This window comes from Gossypium raimondii, chromosome 5, assembly GCF_025698545.1.
Source record: "Gossypium raimondii isolate GPD5lz chromosome 5, ASM2569854v1, whole genome shotgun sequence".
Taxonomy (NCBI): Eukaryota; Viridiplantae; Streptophyta; class Magnoliopsida; order Malvales; family Malvaceae; genus Gossypium; species Gossypium raimondii.
The window spans coordinates 12,935,050-12,957,488 of NC_068569.1; the positions used below are offsets into that span (position 1 = coordinate 12,935,050).

At 33.9% G+C, this 22,439-nt stretch overlaps 3 protein-coding genes across 4 annotated transcripts; all 3 read left to right on the forward strand.

Moving 5' to 3' along the window:
• The first annotated feature begins 3,019 nt into the window (after positions 1-3,019).
• LOC105766808 (uncharacterized) lies at positions 3,020-11,621 on the forward strand. Of its 2 annotated transcripts, XM_052631028.1 has the most exons (22): positions 3,020-3,806; positions 3,909-4,023; positions 4,279-4,379; positions 4,797-4,888; positions 5,219-5,354; positions 5,482-5,550; positions 5,710-5,811; positions 6,536-6,634; positions 6,889-6,999; positions 7,326-7,532; positions 7,873-7,980; positions 8,081-8,176; positions 8,305-8,361; positions 8,554-8,700; positions 8,788-8,847; positions 8,949-9,053; positions 9,386-9,547; positions 9,741-9,814; positions 10,234-10,357; positions 10,821-10,912; positions 11,091-11,211; positions 11,301-11,621. In XM_052631028.1, the coding sequence occupies exons 1-22, from the start codon at positions 3,138-3,140 to the stop codon at positions 11,451-11,453; spliced, it is 3,000 nt and encodes a 999-aa protein (XP_052486988.1). In that variant the 5' UTR covers positions 3,020-3,137; the 3' UTR covers positions 11,454-11,621. The 2 variants fall into 2 exon arrangements, with proteins under 2 accessions (XP_052486988.1, XP_052486989.1); XM_052631029.1 differs by lacking the exon at positions 5,710-5,811.
• Positions 11,622-11,749: 128 nt separating this feature from the next.
• LOC105769233 (uncharacterized) lies at positions 11,750-17,043 on the forward strand. The gene is made up of 9 exons (XM_052631030.1): positions 11,750-12,146; positions 12,258-12,385; positions 12,667-12,716; positions 12,863-12,976; positions 13,944-14,012; positions 14,137-14,190; positions 14,396-14,552; positions 15,422-15,502; positions 15,587-17,043. Exon 9 carries the CDS (start codon positions 16,455-16,457, stop codon positions 16,920-16,922), a length of 468 nt encoding a protein of 155 aa, XP_052486990.1. The 5' UTR covers positions 11,750-12,146; positions 12,258-12,385; positions 12,667-12,716; positions 12,863-12,976; positions 13,944-14,012; positions 14,137-14,190; positions 14,396-14,552; positions 15,422-15,502; positions 15,587-16,454; the 3' UTR covers positions 16,923-17,043.
• Positions 17,044-20,840: 3,797 nt separating this feature from the next.
• Positions 20,841-21,754, forward strand: LOC105768000 (protein E6). The gene has a single exon (XM_012587675.2). The coding sequence runs from the start codon at positions 20,898-20,900 to the stop codon at positions 21,609-21,611; it is 714 nt and encodes a 237-aa protein (XP_012443129.1). The 5' UTR covers positions 20,841-20,897; the 3' UTR covers positions 21,612-21,754.
• The last annotated feature ends 685 nt before the right edge of the window (positions 21,755-22,439 follow it).

Genomic DNA, 22,439 nt, shown 5'->3' on the forward strand with positions numbered 1-22,439 from the left:
GCATGGATGGTTGATGTAACAACCCGATTTTTAGTGATGTCGGAAATAGTGGTTCGAGGCCCCTAAATCTGACGAGTAAGTTCGTAAATATTATTATTTAATATTTACGAGTCAAATATGATTTTTTAATAAAAAAGATGCATTCTCGAGACTTCGTTCCGGTAAATCAGATTCGTAAATATTTTTAATAAATATGTACAAAGCTAGCTGTGTAGTTAATTAGGTTTTGATTAGGTGAGTTTGACTTAATTAAGGTTAATTAGATAAAAGGACTAAATTAAATTGATTGTGAAAGTTTAATTATGAAATAAAAAATAAAGGGACTAAATTAGTAAATAAACCAAAATGTGACACTTGTGTGGTAATAATAAAATACATGTGTAATAAAATATATACATACATTTGTAATAATATGTATAATTTACTTATTATTTAAGTATAAGATATTTTAGATTAAAATATTATTATATTATTATATTACATTAATTAATCAAAACAAAATAAAGAAATGAAATAAAAAGAACAAAGGAAAGAAACAGAGAAGCAAAACGAAAACAGGGGAAAAAGGAAAGAAAAAGAAAAAAAAGGGAAGGAAAGAAAGAAAATTTGGGATTTCAAGGTTCAAGGCTTGATTGGTAAGCCAATTAATTTAGTCTATTTTCTTATAATTTTGATGTTTTTGGAATCCCAGAACAAAATACTATTTGATTTAAGTTGAAAATTTGAAAGTTAGTAAATTTTTAGATGTTGTTCATGTTGAATTAATTGATGAATTAGGGGTTAAATTGATTGAATTTGTTAAATTAGTTTAAAGTGAGAATGGAATGAAAATATGAAATTAGTTTTCAGAATAAAGTTAGTCTTGGTTCAGAGACTACATTGGAATTTAGACAAATATTGAGTAAATATTGAAATATTTAATGTGAGATTGAATGGTGTTGTATTGATATTTTTAATTGTTTTAATTCTGTAGCTTGCGTTGTACTGGAATTCTCGACTAAAAGGGGAAAAAATATAGTCGACGAGGAATAACTCGGAAATCTTGTTTTGTATTTCTATAATCCGAATCTAATTATTAATTGTTGTATTTTGATTAAATGTTATAGTAAGTGATTGAGGTGAGAATTATTGTGTTTTACAATTTAAATGGATTGTCTTGGTATGTGATGAAATTATATTGGTTGAATTGAATTTGAATATATATATTATGAATATATATGTGTAAATGTGAAATTGTGCAAATATGATAATTAGATTATTTTATATATATATAAAATTCAGTTTAATTGCCCAAGTAGACGGAATTTAGAACTACTGGGATATTAGTGGCATGTCATTAAAGAAGTTTAGCGCGCTCTCTTATTATTAGCACGTTGGTGCTCTCTGATTACTAGCACGACAGTGCTCTCCGTTTAGCACATTTGTGCTCTCTGTTCATTAGTGCATAATAATGCACCTCTGTATTTGTTCCGTATATCCGATGTGTTCTATAAAATCTACTTTGGGATAAGAATATGAGATAGTAAACTGAAAATAGAATGTGAAATATGTTGTAAACACATGGAATACACGAGTTATATATTCATAAATTGATTGTGGAATGGATAGTGCCATTGTTTAAATGATACGTGAATAAATGATGGAAATGTATTACATATAGCAAGTGATGACAATTGAGTATTGTGTGATTTTAAATGTTCAGTTGTGCTTAACATTTTATTATACATATTTTATTGTTTTATTTTTTTTAAAAAAATTTGGATTATAGAAATACCACTGAGTTTTTACTCAGCGTACGGTTTTGTTTTTCGTGCGCAGGTTAAGTACTTAAGTTTAATCGTTGATTCAGCATCCAACAATGATCCCGAACTCAAATATGGTGATGTTTATTTCTTTGTGTCGGCATGTACCTAGAGTGTCTAAATATTAGTTATTTTGTAGTTTGATTGTAAATGAAGTTATAAGATCTATTTTGGAGAGTTTATAATTTGGATTAAAATGATGCTTTAATGACTTGTTTTGATAATATAAAATATTTGAGATTTCTATCTGTTTGATCTATAATCTCCGGGTTATGGAATGAGATTTCTATCTGTTTGATCTATAATCTCCGGTAATGCTCCATAACCCGATTTCGACGAGGGATACGGGTTGAGGGTGTTACAATTGACATTAGACCACTGATTGATTAATTGGGTTGATAAGAGGAATAGTGCCAGAATCATACATGGGTCAATGGCTTCAATGGTTACACCAAATGGTGATTGAAATTGGAGTTTATTGGAAAATGTTTTACCATGTAATATTTTGCTTAAATTAGCAATAATGCTTTCGCCGGACAAGGAGGGCAATGTGGATTATTTGACTTAGAGATAGGATGCTAATAAGAGATTCACTGTCAAATTGACCTACTCAGTGGCGTCAAATAATTTAATGGAAGGGTGCAAGAATGGTGGAAACCAGTATGGCATTTCAGAGAACCCTAAAGAATTCTAATTTTCTTATGATTAATGTGCTTGAATAAATTGTTAACAAACAATGAAAGGAAGAGAAAGCATATGATCATTGAGGTGTGATGTGTGCAAAATCAATTTATTTTCTAATATAATATTAAATATAAATATTAAATATAAATGCAATATCTATAAAAGAAACTATATATTAAATTTTATGTTCATATAAAAAATAAATATGATAAGAACATAGGCCTAAAAATTAATGTATAATAAATTTTAAAACAATTTACTGCATTTATTATTAGTATTTAACAACAATGAAGGTAAAAAGAAATTACTTAATTAATCTCTCGTACTAATAGCATCCTTGAATTTAGTGCGTCGTGATTATGGGACAAATCCATCCATCTTGGATTGGATAAACCCCCCCCCCCCCCACATCAACAAAATTTGTTGGAAAAAGATAAAATGAAAAGTGGGCATGCAGTGCACGTGATATTTAAAATGTTAAATTTGCTAACGTGGCGTATATTTAAACTAGATCTCACGGTTATCAACTCACCTCGTTTTCGCTTCCTACCATTTTTACTACATTTTCACGAATCTCTAATTTTAACTAATTTTCCTCCCTCTTCTTCAATGATTATGTAAAAGCCTGCAAAATCTCAGTTGTCCAGTACAATGGCTACCCTCTCCTTTTCTCCCCTCAAACCAAACACGTTATTTTCTTCTTTTCTGTTCCCTTCTAAAAACTTATCCTCCCGACCAATTATCTATACTCTTCCTCATCGAAACACTCCTCCACTCACTTTCTCTGCTGCCAAACGCCCTCCCGCCACATCCGCAACCAATTCATCCTCTTCCGTTACCGTCGAAACCGTCTCTCCTGAAAATGACGCCAACTCAACCGTTTTCGTCATCCGTGCGCGTAACCGTACCGGTCTCCTCCAAGTTATCACGCGCGTCTTCAATATCCTCGGTCTTAGCGTCGAGAAGGCCACCGTAGATTTTGAAGAAGACTATTTTGTCATGACGTTCTTCGTAACCGATTCCCGCGGCAACAAGATCGATGATCAGAAGAGCTTGGAAAGTATCAACAAGGCCTTGATCGACGCAATCGACGGTGACGATGATGCCGCCTTGTCTGTGGCTCCGCCAGATAGAGGGGTCGTGGTAAGGAAGCCTCGGTTGGATTTTGGGGAGAGGAAAGGCCAAGCTGAGAGGATGCTTGGATTGATGGATGTTTTCTTAAAGAACGACCCGATTAGCTTACAAAAGGATATTTTACATCACGTTGAGTACACGGTGGCTCGATCGCGATTTAGTTTCGATGATTTTGAAGCTTATCAAGTAAGATTAAATTTTCGTTGTTGGGTTGAGAATGAATTCTGACTTCCTTTTTAAAAATTTGGCGGGAATGTATAGTATAACTTAAGTGCGATTGTTTAACAGGCTTTGGCGCACAGCGTAAGAGATCGGTTGATTGAACGTTGGCATGATACTCTGATACATTTCAAGAAGGAAGACCCAAAGCGAGTTTACTTTCTTTCGCTTGAGTTTCTTATGGGTATACTTTCTTACCGTTATGAGCCTTATAATGTTTACTCTAATTAAAATGATGGATAAGTTTAAGAGCTCTCGAGAAGTTTGGTTATGCTTTCTATTACTCTCCTAGCACCTATAGTTTATCAAATCTAGAGGATCTGACTTTGGTTTCTATTACAAGTAGAACTAGTTTTTGAATTCACATGTTATTCTGGATTTTCTTCAGTGCTTTAAATATCATTCATGCTAAACAACTGTATGCAATTTATATTTTCAGGGCGTTCGTTGTCAAATATTGTCATCAACCTTGGAATTCGCGACCAATTTGCAGATGCTTTAAGCCAGCTTGGTTTTGATTTTGAAGTTTTAGCTGAACAGGTTAACTTGACATTTGATTTTCTTCTGTACTCCTTTATTGTCCTAATCTTAGATTATTATTACTAGCATATCACGATCCGGAAAAGTAATTGTTTGTTTGCGAGGAGAATTGAATACATCAAGTATATTTATTGGAGATCATGTTGTGTGGTAGTCGGAGATTTGAAACTAGGTGAATCCAATGGATGGCCATATTCTTGGGAGCCTAGAGCCAAAAAACTGTATGATGTTAAGGTGTGCTCGTCCTTTCGAAACAGCCTCTCCTTGGAATTAGAGCTCGAGGGAGATCTCTGTTTGAACAAGTTAAAACTGAATTCTTAATCATGTTGGAAGAAAGCTTTTCTTATATATATATATATTGTACACTCAGATAATTATTTACTTTCCTCTTTATCTTATTCACTATGATATTCTAAGGAAGGAGATGCTTGCCTGGGTAATGGAGGCCTTGCTCGTCTTTCAGCATGTCAAATGGATTCTCTAGCAACTTTGGACTACCCTGCAGTGGGGTATGCCTCTATTCTATATTTTTCTTGTAAGATTTGTGGAAGCATTTCAAGTTAAAAGTAATACATATAAGTCTTCCATTAAGTAGGGGTACTGAATCATTATCCATACTGGCTTTGAAACCAAAATGGATTATGGACCGTGAAGTTGACTGCTTATCTTCTAATTAGTATTAGCTTATTTATAATCTATGCTAGTTTTCCTTTTTCAATATCATTTAGCGAATTCTTGCATCAAAATCATGTCATTTAGTTCATGCATAACTTGTATATCCTCAAACGAGTATTGGCTTTTATGTTTAATAATCTAATTCTAGGGGATTGTTTCTGCAGCTATGGATTACGTTACCAGTACGGGTTGTTCCGTCAAGTTATAGTGGATGGATTTCAACATGAACAGCCTGATTATTGGTTAAATTTTGGAAACCCTTGGGAGATTGAGCGAGTTCACATAACATATCCTGTAAAGGTTTGTAAGCACTTAGATGTGTTCAATTATCTGTGGGAATATTGGATGTTTGACTTCATCTTTCTATTCTTTTGCAATTCTGTATTGTTTACTAAACTTCTGTTCACTATGTTTTTGGATGGTAAAGTTCTATGGGACAGTCACAGATGAATTTTTGAATGGAGAGAAATGTAAAGTTTGGGTTCCTGGAGAAATGGTAAGGCTGTAATTCTTTTCATAAATTGAAGCCTAGACATTTGCATAAAACTCTTTACCCATTAGTTATACTCATAGGCGATGCATGATTTAAATGAGTGCTAAATTTAAGTGAATGTGGTTGGCTTTTTTTAGCTTAGCAATATCTTCATATTCATAGGTTGAAGCTGTGGCATATGACAATCCAATACCTGGTTATGGAACAAGGAATACCATTAATCTTCGCCTTTGGGCTGCGAAACCAAGTGATCAAAATGATATGGTAATTTCGACAAAGTCCAATCAGTTATGCATGAGTTCTATGCACACTTAGGTGGATTAAACTAAAGTACGAAGATCTGGCACATAAAACTAATTCTTATGATCTAGATTCGCTAGAAATGCTATAGTTGGACTGAGCTAACAATGCTGATTTGGTAGCTTAAAACATAGTCATATATGCAATCATGTGTTTTTTTCTGTACGGATCTCTTCTATATCCTACCCATCAAGCTCTGCTTAGACAGTGAGGGATTTGGAAATCTTTTTGAATAATTTCTTTCAATTGTTTTGGCTTAATTGTTTTGAAACATGCTTAATCCAACTGAAGTGATATCAGTTATTTGCTGTTTCAATGTGCTTATTTCTTTTATCTTTCTTTTCTTTTTTTTCTTTATTTCACTATTTGCATTTTGGAGAATTATATTTTGGTGAGAGCTTATGTTAGTAAGGTTAGCATCTATCCTGTCTTGTATAGTCTTTGAGGCAGGTATTTGATGTCGGTTCTAGAAAGATTTGTTAATTAGTAAGAATTTTGTATATTTCAGATATTTTGTTACTTTTAGTTTTAGAGACTTTAATTTTTTGTAGGTGTTATTTTGGAAAATTCTTTAAGATTCTGATTTTTGGTTTTGTATGATATTTATCGCCATACATGCTTATGGATTCTTGTTAGTATGCGACCTTGTTATGTCTCAAATTCTTGGGTTTGGAGCATGGCAATGCAGGAGTCTTTTAACACTGGGGATTATGTTGATGCTGTAGTCAATAGACAGAGGGCAGAAAGTATTAGTAGCATACTATACCCCGACGATCGTTCTTATCAGGTGTGATTGCTTTTCCTTAACTTGATTGGTTACATCAAGATTAGAGTCTGCCTCATCAATTTTTTCATGCTTCGTCTTCTAAAGTTTTTACTGCAATTGTTTGATTTATGGGAAATTAAAGGTACTTAATCGGAGATTATTAATGTTGCATTCACTGAAAACTTGGTTGAAATGTTTGCTAGGGGTTGAACAAATATGTTTCTTTGTCTTTCTGTAGATCTACATTCATATTTCTTTTTGGTGGTTTCTTTCAGGGTAAAGAATTGCGGTTGAAACAGCAATATTTCTTTGTATCCGCGTCAGTACAAGACATCTTCAGAAGATTCAAAGACACTCATAAAAAATTTGATGAGTTTCCAGAGAAGGTTCTTAGCTGCATGTTTCATGTGTCTATTAGTGCAGAAGCATATGTAGAGACACCTCGAATCGGATTAGTTTGTACTGATCTGATCATGTAGTGAGGTGACATGCCTTGGTTCTGTAACATAGCTGTTCTCAAGGTTCTCTCAGGTTCTCAATGTCACATCCTTAACAATTGATTTGCTTTCAGATGATGGCAGTTGTGAGATTTGAGTGAGGAATCTTTCTCTATACTGAGAAGGATTTCTTTCCACTTTTATTATCATCCCTAGGTTGAGTGCTGACTGCTGCTTGACTCCTGTTCTGTCAACTCCAATTGCATTTTATATAGGTTGCACTGCAGCTGAATGACACTCATCCATCTCTTGCAATAGCTGAGGTGATGAGAGTGCTTCTGGATGAAGAGCATTTAAGCTGGCATAGAGCATGGGACATCATATGCAAAATATTTTCGTTCACAACTCATACTGTATCACCTGAAGGACTGGAGAAAATTCCTGTGGATCTACTGGGCAACCTTCTCCCTCGACATTTGCAGGTGTGTTTTGTTTGAATTTTGCAATGTACTTTCTGCTTTGATAAAGTTTACCCGTTTCTTTGAATTACTTTATGTGATTGAAAGCCTAAGTAATTCTACTGGACAAGATTCATCTTACAATATTCTTTCATTTATATCTGATGTCATATGGTATAAGCTTCATCTTAATAATTTTCTTAACTACAGCATCGTGCCTCCAAGGTACAGAAGCATGCATGTGGTTAATTATTATTTTCCGCATAACTCTTTCCTGTATTACCACACTCCTTTAGATTGTAATTTATTAGTTTGATTGGTTGTCAACTTGTTTCGTACTATTTTAGAAAATTGCTCTTTTCAGATTATATATGACATAAACTTCAACTTTGTGGAAGAGTTAAAGAAGATGATTGGTTTAGATTATGATCGGCTGACCAGGATGTCAATTGTTGAGGAAGGTGCTGTGAAGGTATATATCTCAAATTTTATGGGTTTCTAAAATTTATATTGTGTTGATGGATTGCTAGAATGTTATGAAAATTGAAGTTCATAACCATCCCTTTTGTCAGAATATTCGAATGGCAAATCTATCAGTTATTTGTTCTCATACCGTGAATGGTGTCTCCAGATTACATTCAGAGTTGTTGAGAACAAAATTATTCAAGGTAAAACTTATATTTGTTTTTTCCTGCTTAAACGTTGCCTTTCCTTGTAACAAGTTTGAAATAGAACTCAGCTTCGATGAATGTCTTTAATTAGTTGATCTTAGTTGTTGTCTATTAATGCTTTTCAGGACTTTTATGACCTATGGCCGCACAAGTTTCAATACAAAACTAATGGGGTGACACAGGTTTAAAATAAGTTACAGTTTTTTCAGTACATTAACTTACTGATAGGTTAAGTTGTTTGCTACCTGTAAATAAATTTTAGACTTGTTACTGTGATGCTGTGATGCATCTTGCCCTGATAACTAAAAGTACGCGAATAATTTAAATTCACCTGCTGTGTAGTTATTTTGATCTCTTAATATTTGGTTTCTCAGCGTCGCTGGATTGTTGTTAGCAATCCTAGTTTATGCGCTCTTATCTCAAAATGGCTTGGAACAGAAGCTTGGATCCGTGATATTGACCTTTTAATAGGCTTGAGAGACTATGCAACTAATGCTGAATTGCATCAAGAATGGAAGATGGTACTTTCATAGTTGGCATGCTTCACCTTTGAAACAAAACATATCATTGGCTAACTCATTCATTTATTGTTAACTATTATCTCATAGGTTAAGAAGGTCAACAAAATAAGGCTTGCCGAGTACATTGAAGCGATGAGTGGTTTGAAGGTTTTGAAGAAAGCTATAGTTTTTGCACCTACATTTCTTTTTCCATTTTTAAGGAGCTCTGAAATGATGTAATGTTGGTGTGCATTATTTGTAATGGGCAGGTCAGCTTGGATGCAATGTTTGATGTGCAGACAAAGCGAATACATGAATATAAGCGGCAGTTGCTTAATATACTTGGCATTATCCATAGATATGATTGCATCAAGGTTAACACCATCTTTGGCTGAAAGAGCCATGAAAACTTGTGGAATTTATCAAATGCTTCTTTTTATATGCGCCTTTTTGAATTGTCCGTGTAGCAAACTAACAACATAGGTTTAAGTTATTACCATCCTGTTGCTGGATGTTTGCAAGACCAACAATTCCTTACTCATTGTAATATGAGTTGATTAACCATTTCCTTAACCATCATCTTTTTGGCTTTGCATAAAGATGTTTAAGTATTAGAAATTGTACATATTTTCGAACATTGTAAAATAAGTTAAAAGAATGTGTAACTCAGAGGTATCTTTGCTCATGCTATTCTCATTTGGTGCAGAATATGGACAAGAATGATAGGAAAAAAGTTGTACCACGGGTCTGCATAATTGGAGGAAAAGCTGCTCCAGGATATGAAATTGCAAAGAAGATTATAAAACTCTGTCATGTTGTGGCTGAAAGAATCAACAATGATAAAGATATTGGAGATCTTTTAAAGTTGGTAAGCTAGTGTTTATTTTATCTAGAAGTTCAATGGAACTCTGAAGCGTGTATTGTTTACTCAGAAGGGTGAGTAATTTACCCTTAAAACAGATATAATCAGCAACCATGATGATGAATTAAAGCTGCAAGGACCTTTATATTTGTCTTCTAATAACAAATCTGTCTTTCTAAGTCATTAAGTATTATTGCAGGTCTTTATCCCTGATTACAATGTTTCTGTTGCTGAGATGGTAATACCAGGGGCTGACCTTTCTCAACATCTAAGGTAGTATGCATAAGTTTTGCACATTAGATGATATTATCAATTTCGTTAGCAGTTACATTATGTTTTGTAGTGATTGCTGATTGGGATTTTTCTGTGTTTTTATGTGGTCAACTATTGGCTTCACTTATATAGATAGATCTATTTGTCACTCTAAAGTTGTATGCCTCCATTTTACCATTAATTTGGGTCGAAATATTTTGGAATCTTTTAGTATTAATTGTCATTAAGCTTATGTATGAGCAGTTCAGAATCACTAGGTTGATGGAATAATATAATATAATATAATATCCAGGTGATTAATTGGGGCAGAATTAGTCTCTCCACATTCTGAGCCCCGTTTTCCAGAATTAAAAAAAAAAACCCTGCTTCCACTCAACTTGTCTACTTCTGATGTATACTTCTTTTACTTTCTGATCCAGCACTGCAGGACATGAGGCATCAGGAACTGGCAGCATGAAATTCTTGATGAACGGATGTTTACTTTTAGCCACAGCAGACGGTTCTACAATTGAAATGGTTGAAGAAATAGGTCAGGATAACATGGTAAGTGCTAAATCAACAGTCATACAAATGAATCAAGGTAAAAGTACCATGAAGTCCTCTGTATTAGGAGTCAGATTGTATTTTACCTCCTCTACTCAAGAAATGAGCAAATTAGTCACTCTACATTAGATCAAAGAGCAAACTGGTCCTTCTATAGAAAATTTCATCCATTTTTGCTGTTAAAAGTTGGTCTCTGTACGTTAGCATGAGGTACACATGGCATGTCACATGTCACTGTCTAGTTATTTCGTCAATCATGCCAGTTTTTAATAGTACAAAAGAATGAAATTTTTAATAGAAAGGACCAATTTGCTCTTTAATCTAATGTATAGGGACTGGTTTGCCCATTTTTTTAGTAGAGGAGGCGAAATGCAATCCAACTCTTAGTACAAGAGCCTCCATGGTACTTTTACAATGAATTAACAATATTAGTAGGAGTAGATTTTGATAACATTTCTTTCAGTTCCTGTTTGGAGCAAAAGCGCATGAAGTTGTTGCATTGCGCAAGAAAGGACCCACTCTTAAAGTTCCTCTTCAGTTTTCGCGTGTTGTAAGGTATTATACCCCTTCATTCTACGTAGTGTATAGCTTTATCAGTACGTTACATCTTAGTTTCTCTGTAAAGGAGAGTATATGTATCCTTGCTTTTCTTATACAGAGGTTGAGTTGATTTAGATATTATTGGTTTAAATTTCAAGTGATTTGAGTGGCATTGTGTAACTATTATATGTAGGATGATCCGAGACGGTCATTTTGGATTTGAAGACTATTTCAAATCTTTGTGCGACAAGATAGAGGGCACGAGTGACTATTTTCTTCTTGGTGCCGATTTTATGAGCTATCTAGAGGCCCAGGTAAATAGTTGGTTTTCCATCAGTTAGAAATAAGAATGCCTTGTAAAAGGGAATTGCATTTTAATTGTGGACTGTGTTGAGATGAACAGGCAGCCGCTGATAAAGCGTTCGTTGATGAAGAGAGATGGACAAAAATGAGTATACTTAGCGCAGCTGGCTCTGGGAGATTTAGCAGTGATAGGACAATCCAAGAGTATGCTGAAAACACTTGGGACATTCAACCTTGCAGATGTCCCTTTTGATTTGGGAAGTGAGAGCTACTCGAAATAGAATGAAGCTCTCGCAATGTCATGTGCGGGGCTTCTCTATTTATTAATAAAATAAAACGAATTGAATCGAATAAAATTACAATGAATAATAACAATGTTTCTAAAATTAATAATAGAAAATAATCAAAGCATTCAAAAATATTTGAGTTGGAGCTTGACATAAATATTGTTGTTGATAGGACCTTATGAATGTTTATTTAAAAAAATTCAGACGGAAACCTATTGCAAACTTTTTTGCCCATTTCAAACAATTTTGATTTTGGACGAATTATAATAATATCTTCTGTTTTCCTTTACCAGAAAGAAATACCTTGTCTTTTTCGTAAATAGAATTAACTTTATTCAACTGATTTTTGTTTGGTTGTTCATACTTCATGAAATAACAATTTTCTCCTGGATTCTACAAGCTTCGATTACCCGCCACTATTTCTGTTTACTTCTTCCGAGAAGAAAAAAGGAGGAAAGATAGAAGAAAAAAAAAAAGTTTGTTTAGAAGAGGCAGTAATGGCGGTTAATATGATTCTCCTTCCCTCCATTTTCAGTTTTTTCTTCTTCCTCTTCTTCTTCTTCTTCTTCTTGTCACTCACATCTCAAGATGAACAAAGTAACAACCACAATCTCTTGATCCTTGAATTGGCGACTCCAAGCTCAAGATCTCTCGTTTGGGTAAAATTTCTTTTTTATTTCTTTACTGATAAATAAATACCTTACTTAGAGTTTCCAAACAAACACTGATCTTAACCTCGATTCCTTGACTATTGTAAAATATGGATGCAGAATCTGTTCTTGAAGAAAGAATTCAAAACCTTAATGCTAAAACCCTTTCTGTTAAGGAACACGGGAAATCCCTCGAGGACATGGCAAACAAGAGCACTTATCTGCAGTCTGCTCTATTTGATCTTAAGGTTCAATTCTTTCCTAAGAAGCTTTGCTTTTGTTTTTAGCTTTGTTTTCATTTGTATGTTACTCGGGTTTATTTGGATTGAATGTCTTCTCCCTATTGATGTCTCAAAATGAAAAAAAAAAAAAGGGGGGGCTGCTTTTGAAAGCCGAAAATTGAATTGTGGTAGGGTTTATTCACTTAGTAATCTTGTTCCAAAAATACATAGCATATTGACATGTGATTTTGCAATTTCTAAATGTACATAGCATATTGACATGTTATTTTGCAATTTCTAAATTGTAGGATTATTCGTTTCTTGCTGATGAAAAAAGCTTAACGCTCTAGAAGAGGAGGTTCGTTTTAAATGCTTCTATAAATATAATCGCTCTTTCAAACTTTTTTTCGTCCTATTTGATTCCTTGTCATGTTTGTACGGGTGAGTGGCAAGAAATATTTGCTTTAGTGCAATTCAACTTAGCACCAGGCTTCATGATCCTAGGTACACGGCCTTTGGGCTGTTTCGAGAAAGAACAATTTCGATCGTCATGTTTTAGAGTTGAAAGCACAGGACGCCGAGGATAGACTGGAAGCTGTTACTTCATAAGTTGGAAAGGTTAGCATTTACATTCGTTAATTTTGTTTCCGTATAGAGACTCTGCTTGTAAATGATGAGGGCTTCGTCTTTGGTGTTTTTTTTTTTGGGGTACAATTATAATATGAGGTGAACCCTAAACCCTGGGGTGTCAACAAGAGAGCATCAATCACTGCTCCAAGGGGATGTTGGTGAGGGGTTTTTCTTGTTTGTCATACACCATGACCATCTAATGCTGAATGACTAAGCATTTCTTCATATTATAACGTTATATAATCTATAATAAACTTTAATGCCTCGTTTAGTTATCTAGTGTATTAACACAAGGAAAAGCTTACTACATAAGTATTAAAGTAGTTTTTCATAACATATAGTGTATATTTAAACTTGAAATTAGAAAGACAAGAAGAACTCTAGTAAAAAATAGGACCTCTTCAAAATAAGAAAAAAAAATTCTTTCTCATTGCTCAAAACAAGTTGTGCTAGTGGTTAAAAATTACCATCTGAAGTTAGTTTGTTTGTAACTCATGTACTAAGACATGAAGAAATAATATTCCTACCGAACGTAGCATAAGAGTTTCATCAATAACTGCAAGAATGCTTTAAGCACCTATTTGCTGCTGTTCCAATTATTGAAGTTTGTGTTGCCTCATTTCTAAATTTAAATATCCTTGTTGGGTTGGGAGAGGTTTTGTTGGGTTGGTCATCAGGTATTATGCTTTAGGTACCAGTCACTGGCTCAACGCTAAGCTGTATTTCTTTAAATGGAAGAGAAATATTATATCCTCATATTCTTTCTAAGTTGTTAATGAAAATGACCATATTTTATCAGAACTCTTTCTTGGTTATTTGAACTTTCTTTTGATTGTTGATGTGTAAAAGGCTTGAAAACTTGTTTATTCCCTATTGATTTTATTATCTCTTGATATAACTAATATTGAAATAATTTGTATTTTACTCACTCAAAGTTCCATTCCCTTGCATTTAGATGGCAGAAGTTGTTACAGAACAATGGGTTCAAATTCAACATCTTGAGCAGGCACTTCAAATTGCTAAAGTATGGTCTTAGGCCCTAATGATATCAGTTATTTGTTAAACTCAGGGAAATTTGAAAGAAAATGAAGATAAAGGTTTTTCTCATTATAATTATCCTTTATTTGCATCATTTCTTTGTGTTACAGATGAGGGCATTGCAAGCTTAAAAGCAAAGGAATATGAGATGCACATTCTTGAAGGTAAGATAATAAGTTGACAGTCTTTCAGACCTCTTCTTTTCCTCAGTCTCTGTCCCTTTAAATTACTGTAAATTTTATCTTTGTATATCAAAGCATCAGCAACAGTTATAACTTTTATAGTTCCTTTTAGTTAAGGCAAAAATACTTTGTCATATGCTCGTTTTTCATGTTAGTCATAAAATAATCTAATCTTGTATGTGAATAGTTCATAGATGGCATTTCTGGAAGACATCTCCCGAAGCCGTTGAAGGCCTTGGATTCTTATTCATTGGGGAAAAGGACCTATCATAAGATACTACGTGTCTTAAGCTCTGCAACAATTGAAAAGATTTTACTCAGCAATTAGAAGGTTTCACCCTGAGGTATGTTTGATACTGCATGACTTTCTAGATTCTTGTCTGAAAAATAATGGTGTCACTCTTGAAGGTCTTCACATGTCAAAACTTACTTGACATTACCTTTGTGAAGTTTCCATTAAAAAAAAGTGGTCAAGAAACATTTTAATTTCAGTATTGCGCTTGCCTCTATCAACACCTCTTCCACTCTCCTTAGCAATTTGACACAGAAGACTGTAAGATATAATGGCTTCAAGATTGCAGAATCTCTTTCTTTTACTAAGTTCTGAAACTTATTATGGAAACTTTTGGTCTTTTCCAACCTAAAAAATGGAAAATCGGTGGGTTGATCGGTCATGTAAATAAGACCGAGTATTCGTGGAATTATAGTTCTATCAGCCAAGAAGAGTATATTATGAACCTTAAACTATGTACCTACATAGACTTTGAACCTTAATTGGCCCGTTATCAGATGCGAATGTTGCCTTGAATGATATTAACCATACTTAACTTTTATTACCAAGGCACTGAAATTGCTTGTAAGAGAAGGATAATAATTGTCTTACACTTTCAACTTGAAATTCTCTGCGTACAATCATCTCTGTTGGATGTATGCAGACATGAATTCTGCAATCTTGTGCTTTAGTTCAGAATATTATTTAGTAACAATTCAATTTCCTCCAATGCACAGAATTTGGCCTGCTTTACAATTGAAGGAGTTAAATTAGCAGCATGTTAAATTTCTTCCATCTGTCTCCTTTGTGCTCATCAGAGGTTCCAGTTTACAAGTTAATATGTATTAGTTTTAGAAAATATTGGCCAAGTACAAAGAAGTATATCCCTTCCCTAGGAACCTCTGGCTTTCCAAGAAATAAATGTTTTCTGTTTGTTTGCAGTTGCAAGCTTTCATCAAATAGGAGATGCAAAGAAATGAACTTACTGCTGCTTTTGTCAATGATGAACTGGTATTCTTTCTGGTATGTTCTTGAGTACCAGCTGCCATCTTCTGTACATGAAGATTTACTTGAATTGCTGGTATAATTCATTTTATGGTATTTCAGGCTTCTGCTTTCATTACCTTCCCTATACTGGGTTCTTGGATGCTGCTTTTAACATAGTTCAGCTAGGTGAAGAAATCTTCTTTTAGGGGGTAGTGTCTTACCCTGAAATAGTAGGTGACATCCAAGCTGTTGCACTTTGTTTTCTCTGATCTCTTTTACAGATTGGTTTTTGATATTAAAAGGTGAAAGAAGAGTTAGACGCATTACAGCGTACAGCACCGGGTCATTTTGTTGCCAATGAGTCAATTTTACATGGAAGTATTCCAGGGTCCAGATCAATACAGTATGATATTCATTGACCCAAATGTTGATTTTTGAGGCCAAATGTTGATTTTTGAGGCTTATGATATTTGCATCTATTTGTAGCCTAATCAAAATTGGAGTCGATCATTGAATTGATTGTGTACAAAGATACGCAGACATTTACACACTGGGGGCGTTTCACGTCCATGACAATTTTAGTCATTTTCTTTAAAAAAAATGTGGGGATTTGAATTTTAAATCTTTTTTTCTTAAAAAGTTGGTTTCGGTAACGCCGTTGATGAAACTAAAGAAGAGCCGTGGCATCCATGAGTGAAGATTAACTATTAAACAAAAACAAATGAGGAAAGTGGTGAGGAGGAATCCCAGATTTTTGTTAAAAGAAAAAGGAAAACGTGAATTCATTCATGATTCATCATCTCTCTGTAGTCGGTCATCATGAAATCAACGTAAAGAAAGGCAAATGGCAGGCGATATGGCAATTCCTTGATGAAGGTATTTCTAGCCTTGCAAAAAAACAAAAACCCTTCCTTTGTTTCTTTTTCTATTTTTTGTCTCCTTCCGAAGTCACAAGGCTAATCCATAATTGAGACTGAAAAAAGCAAAAATGGAAGAGTCGACATGGGAGCAAAAGCTCCAGGCTCTAACCCACATCCTAACAAGCCCCACAACCTCACCGCCTCTCCACTCTCAACTCTTCATCTCCACACAAATTCCATGTTTCCTCAACTGGGATTTCCCTCCAATTCTCTGCAATAAACCCAACTCCCATACCTTCCCTTCCCTCCACCTGAAATGGGGAATCTCTCTTTTCCTCAAAAGGGTCTCAAGATTGGGTGTCCCCGAAACTTCCTGGAGGTCCAAGTGCCCTTACTATCAACCCCCACCACTGATTCTAGCCAAGGGAGTGGATGAAGCACAATGGGTCGATGCGCAAAAGCGAGAGTATGTTAGGAAGAGGCTGAGAAGGAAACGCCTAGAAAGCCATGTCCACCCTTTAATTCCGATTTTGATTCCCGATTTATTATTGTTCTCCCTGCTCTGGTTCAATCCATTTCGTCTTAATGATTCCTGACAATTTTCCTTGTCTCAGAATTGTGTAATAATAAGTACTTAACTCTTATGTCTTATCACTTCTCTTGTCAACGTTGGATCATTTTATTTACTTTGGTCGATTTCGGATTTCTTTCTCGGTAGCACTGTTGTTTGCCTTATAAAAATCTCTACTCTCAGAAATTTTTCTTTCTTTTATAGAAGATGATGATGATGATGATGATGATGATGATGATGAAAAGGGGCTTAAATTGAGGCCCCAAGTAAATTAATTAGAAGCTACAACAACATCATAAAGCAAAATCAGTAATAAAGAGTTCTGATTCACTTTGCTTAATATAGAATTTACCTTTGCCAGTTAAGCCCGCCTGTAATTTTGGTTAACGTCTAAACATGCATTTATTTATTTATTTACAACTTACCTCATCAATTTTCTCCCCATATATAACCCACCAAACTCCAACTGCACTACCTGAAACTATTTATTCGGTTTAGTTAAATCTGGCCTCCACTTTACCACAACATAGTGGGGCTGGCCATCGCCTCCACTTTATTCAATACATTCAGCTTCTAGAATTCCAAAAACAATACATCATGATTTGTTTATTATGTTACTTTAATTTTTTTCCCCTTTTCGTCTAGTCTTGTTTTATATTAGCAGTGTTGATCGTTGATAAAGGTTGAAGTTTCGGATTTTAAATGTTTGAGTTTAAGTTCTACCATCTATAATTGCAATACGGGTCTCTCTTACCTTGTGTATATGCGGTGTGTTTTATCTAATTATTTTTAGATTTTACTATGTTTTTGTTCAGTTCTTCATCTATTATGAATTGCATCAGTTGAATTTTACATTATAATTTATTGAACATATATTTATTTTGTCTTCTAATTGTACAATTTTTATACCAGTGAATTTAAAAAAAATCATGTGATTATGGAATATATGACATATATTTATGAAATTTTAGAAAAAAAGAAGAAATGTTAAGTATACACCATTTTCAGTCACATTAGAATCCTGTTAATACATTATTTCTACGGCTTCTACATCACTAAACTGATGATCACATTGGATACTACCTTTTCTTTTCTTTTTGACTTAATAGTATTAATGGTTTTCGAGTTTGGCAAACATTTTTTTTCAAAATTGGGTGGGATTCGATGGCCAGATTGATACAATCTTTGTACGGCCGAAACGCTTCCTCACCGTTAATCAAGCAACTAAACTTCACTTAATCCAAGGAAAAGAAGAAAAGCAAAAAGTAAAAGCCAAAAGAAAAACTATTCAATTGATTGGTCAAACACTAACGTTGACAATAAAGCTTCTTTTTTTTTTTTTTTAACTCTCTACCATTGATTTTTTATTCCACCCCTTCCTTACAGCTTTTTGTTGTTGCTGTTTTCTAAAACAGAACCTCATAATATCAGACATATTGGGACTCTGAAAATTCAACCTTCAGGGAGAAAAAATCCTTGTTGTTTCCATTATGTTTATTTTGTTATAGATGGAGGCATCGGTGCTTGAGTTGTGAATGCATAAGCATGAACCATAAAGTTCAATCAAGATATGAGGAGAATTTTCTTTTTCTTTTAACTTTGCTTTTCTGTTTTTCCTTTGTTGATGGCGCCAAACGTAGTCTTAAAGTATATTAGATACATCTGGTGACCAACATTCAATTACAATAAAGAGTATAGATAGATACATCAATACTATCCAGCCCTCTTTCATGATGATGTTGCAAGTTTTGCACTCCACCCCCATATTATTATGAAGAGGAGAAATTCCTGTTAGTTGAGCTTTATTTTCTAAGAAATGACTTCTAACATTAATAAATTTGAATCATGATATATTTATAGCTATTTCTCTTACTCTCTCGTATTATAGCTTTCTTTATATGCTAAAACAGGAGATGAGTAGGAAGAAACAATTTTTGTTAAAAGACGTGAAGTTGTCTTAAGATTGACAAGGCAGTTAGATGCATTTAAATTGGTATTTAAGGATATGTCTTTATATAACTAGAACTAATTAAGATTACAATACACTGCAAAATGATTCCACCTTTTTTTTTGGGGGGTTCTCTCTTTTATATGATCAAATACAATGTTGATATGAACAAGGTTTTGCAGTTGTAGAAAATCGTGGAGGACTTTTTTTTTACAAAAAAGAAAGATAAAATTCATAAAAAATGTGAAGTTAAGCATATTTAGCGACGGGTGGGGTATGGGGTGGTTTGCTAACATGGAATGCGCATGGCAGATTGGCACTTTAAAGAAGGGATGGGGCGGAGGGGGCGGGAGTTGTTAGTAAGCGTGTCCCTGGCATTAGACAAGGAGTAGAGGGGGCAGCACATGCACAGCATAACTATATCTCTTTATTTTATGTCCCACTCATCTCTGCCGCAACATTAAATACCATATGCATCCTTACTATTCATAATGGTTTTTTGTTGGGTTGATGTTACAAAATTACAATTTTACTATAGATGTATTTATAATATTTAAGATTTTTTAAGTAGGAGTTTAATCTTTGGTGGTGATGTTGATTTTAGATATATTCCCCACCCGCAAGTAGATATCATACATTCTAATATAATAAAAAAGGTATAATTAAAATATTTTTAATATTTTTAATATTTTTGAATTTTAAATTTTAAAAATTAATTAAATGTTGATCGTCATTTACATGTATGCAATGGCGAAGCTTAAAAATATTAATTTTTCATTTGTGATTTGACAAAAAAAAGTGAGTTTAAAGGCTAAAAAGTATAAATTTAAATAAATAGCTAAAATAATTTTTTACAAAGTTAGAGAGCCAAATAAATTATTATTTTATTTAAAATAATTTTAATAAATTACTAATTTAGTCACATAATCTAATATAATTTAATTCAAACCCGTTGGTTCCATCAACAAATTGATCTGCATGAGACTTAAGGGTTAGAATTTGGTGTGTAACCCTTTTCCTCCTAATTTTTACTTTTAAAAAGAAATTGCAATACAATTTTTTATTACAGAATTCTCCAATTTTATTTATTTATTTGATCAGGAAGCTTTATTGACACTGCTTTTATTTTTCCATCAATCCAATTTAAGAGACAATTCCTTTTATAATTAACAAAAACAAAAAGAAAATAAAAGAAATTACTTTTTCCTTTTCGTGTTCGATACAAGATAGATGAAATATGGAAAATAAAATGAAATGAAAATATATTATTAGTGATATATCACCTCCATTATGTAGGGAAAGAAATAAAATAATATTAATTTATGATACTTTCATAATGTGGTTAAAAATAATTATCTAGTATTTAAAAAAAAGTTGATATCTATGCTACTAATGAAGTTTCTTAGTGAGTTTGTTACTACTCATATTCGAATTTTAAAATTGTGAATTTTAAAAAATAAGTTATTTATATAACTAGTAATATACTATTTTGACTCTTTTTTATTCGAGTTAATGTTAGTTATCTCGTGATACCAATTCAATAGAACACTTTATTTATATTAAATTAATATAGCATACCCATGATGTGGGTGAGAAGTAAAATTATTTAACAAATATATTCTTAAAAATACTAAAGGAGGTTTTGGTTGAATAGCAAAATATAAATATTACAATATTTTTCTATATAAAATGATAATACTAATTTTTAAAAAGAATTAATATTAGTAAAGATATATATGGTACTAAACATAAAATTTTATATGTTAAGGAAATAGGGGAAAACGTATCATATTTGTAGTGGGAGAATGGGATCATTACAAGAAAAAATGAAATATATATCAAAAGAAAGCGTCTTTTGATAAAGTTGTTATTGGTGTAATGTGAAGGGACCACAATCATCACCATTCACCACTTGCTCCTAATTGAGTTGAAATCTTTTTACAACATAGAAAACTAGAACATCGCCCTTTCTTGCTTCCTATATATAGATTTTGTATCATCGCAATTCCACATCACACACGCAAGTAAAGCAAAGCATTAGCAACCATAGCCATGGCTTCCTCACCAAAACTCTTCTCTATGTCTATCCTCTTCCTTTTTGCCCTCTTCTCCATGCAAATCCATGCTAGAGAGTACTTCAGCAAATTCCCAAGAGTTAACACCAATGAGAAAGAGACAACAACCAGAGAGCAAGAGCACGAGACCTTCGTTCCCCAGACCACCCAAAAGCCAGGAGAGCAAGAGCCAAGGTTCATCCCTGAAACCCAAAATGGGTATGGCCTTTACGGCCACGAGTCAGGCTCAGGCTCAAGCCGGCCCAGTTTCACCACCAAAGAAACCTATGAACCCTATGTCACCCCTGTTAGATTCCACCCTGATGAACCCTATAACAGCATCCCCGAATCCTCCAACAATAAAGACACTTACTACTACAACAAGAATGCCTACAAGTCCACTAAGCAGCAAAACTTGGGCGAGGCCATTTTCACCGAGAAAGGATGGAGCACCAAGGAAAACCAGAACAACAACTACTACAACGGCAACATTAATGGCGAGAAGCAAGGCATGAGCGATACTAGGTACTTGGAGAATGGAAAGTACTACTATGACGTCAAGAGTGAGAACAACTATTATCCAAACCAGTTCGACAAGTCAAGAGGAGTTGCTTCCAGGAACGAGTTCGATGAGAATCGTTACAACAACATGGGAAGGTACCACCAGAACCAAGAGGAGTTCGAGGAAAGCGAGGAAGAGTTCGAACCCTGATCACCTGTCGTACAGTATTTCTACATTTGATGTGTGATTTGTGAAGAACATCAAACAAAACAAGCACTGGCTTTAATATGATGATAAGTATTATGGTAATTAATTAATTGGCAAAAACAACAATGAAGCTAAAATTTTATTTATTGAGCCTTGCGGTTACTTTCTTGTGATGATCTTTTTTATTTTCTAATTATATATAGTTTCCTTCGCTTTGAAATGCTAAAGGTTTGAGAGAGAGTTATGTTCTTTTTCTCTTCCTCTTTCTTTTTAACTTTATCAAACAATTTTGAATAAAAATGTGAGTATATTGTAACACTAGTTGTCTATATTCCCCTACCGAAAAAATCTACTTAAAAGAGCAGCAAAAAACGCAAAGAGAAAATGAAAATCAAATACAACAATTCTTTAGCTTTTCTATACATGAACATTAATGATGTTCCATGCATACAAGGACAATACTCATGACAGCCTCATTAAACTATTTCGAAATGATTGGATCTTTTCATGATCTTGTTTTGTAGTCGATGATCCCCCTTCACCAAACCATGCACGCGTATATAAAAGAACCTAATTAATTAAAAAGTTAAATTTGAACAAGTTAGGGAGGTCTTGTTGGTGAAAACATAGAGCCGATAGGATTGGAACAATGATTATATATGGCGTCTCGTATGCATCTAGCTCATAGATCATATGCATAAAAACGAGTTTTCAACAGTCATAACCCCAACAAAAGTGTGTAGCTTGCTAGTTGTGTGCCACTTCCATGTGATGATATAAATGGCCACCTTCTTCATCACTATCTTTGCAAGTGATAGCATCATGCTTTGA

Coding starts and splice junctions, on each gene's coding strand:
- LOC105769233 (XM_052631030.1), top strand. CDS start 16,455: ATGGAAGAGTCGACATGGGAGCAAAAGCTCCAGGCTCTAACCCACATC.
- LOC105768000 (XM_012587675.2), top strand. CDS start 20,898: ATGGCTTCCTCACCAAAACTCTTCTCTATGTCTATCCTCTTCCTTTTT.
- LOC105766808 (XM_052631028.1), top strand. CDS start 3,138: ATGGCTACCCTCTCCTTTTCTCCCCTCAAACCAAACACGTTATTTTCT. Junction 5,355..5,481: donor ACATAACATATCCTGTAAAG/GTTTGTAAGCAC, acceptor TGGATGGTAAAG/TTCTATGGGACAGTCACAGA. Junction 7,000..7,325: donor TTGATGAGTTTCCAGAGAAG/GTTCTTAGCTGC, acceptor CATTTTATATAG/GTTGCACTGCAGCTGAATGA.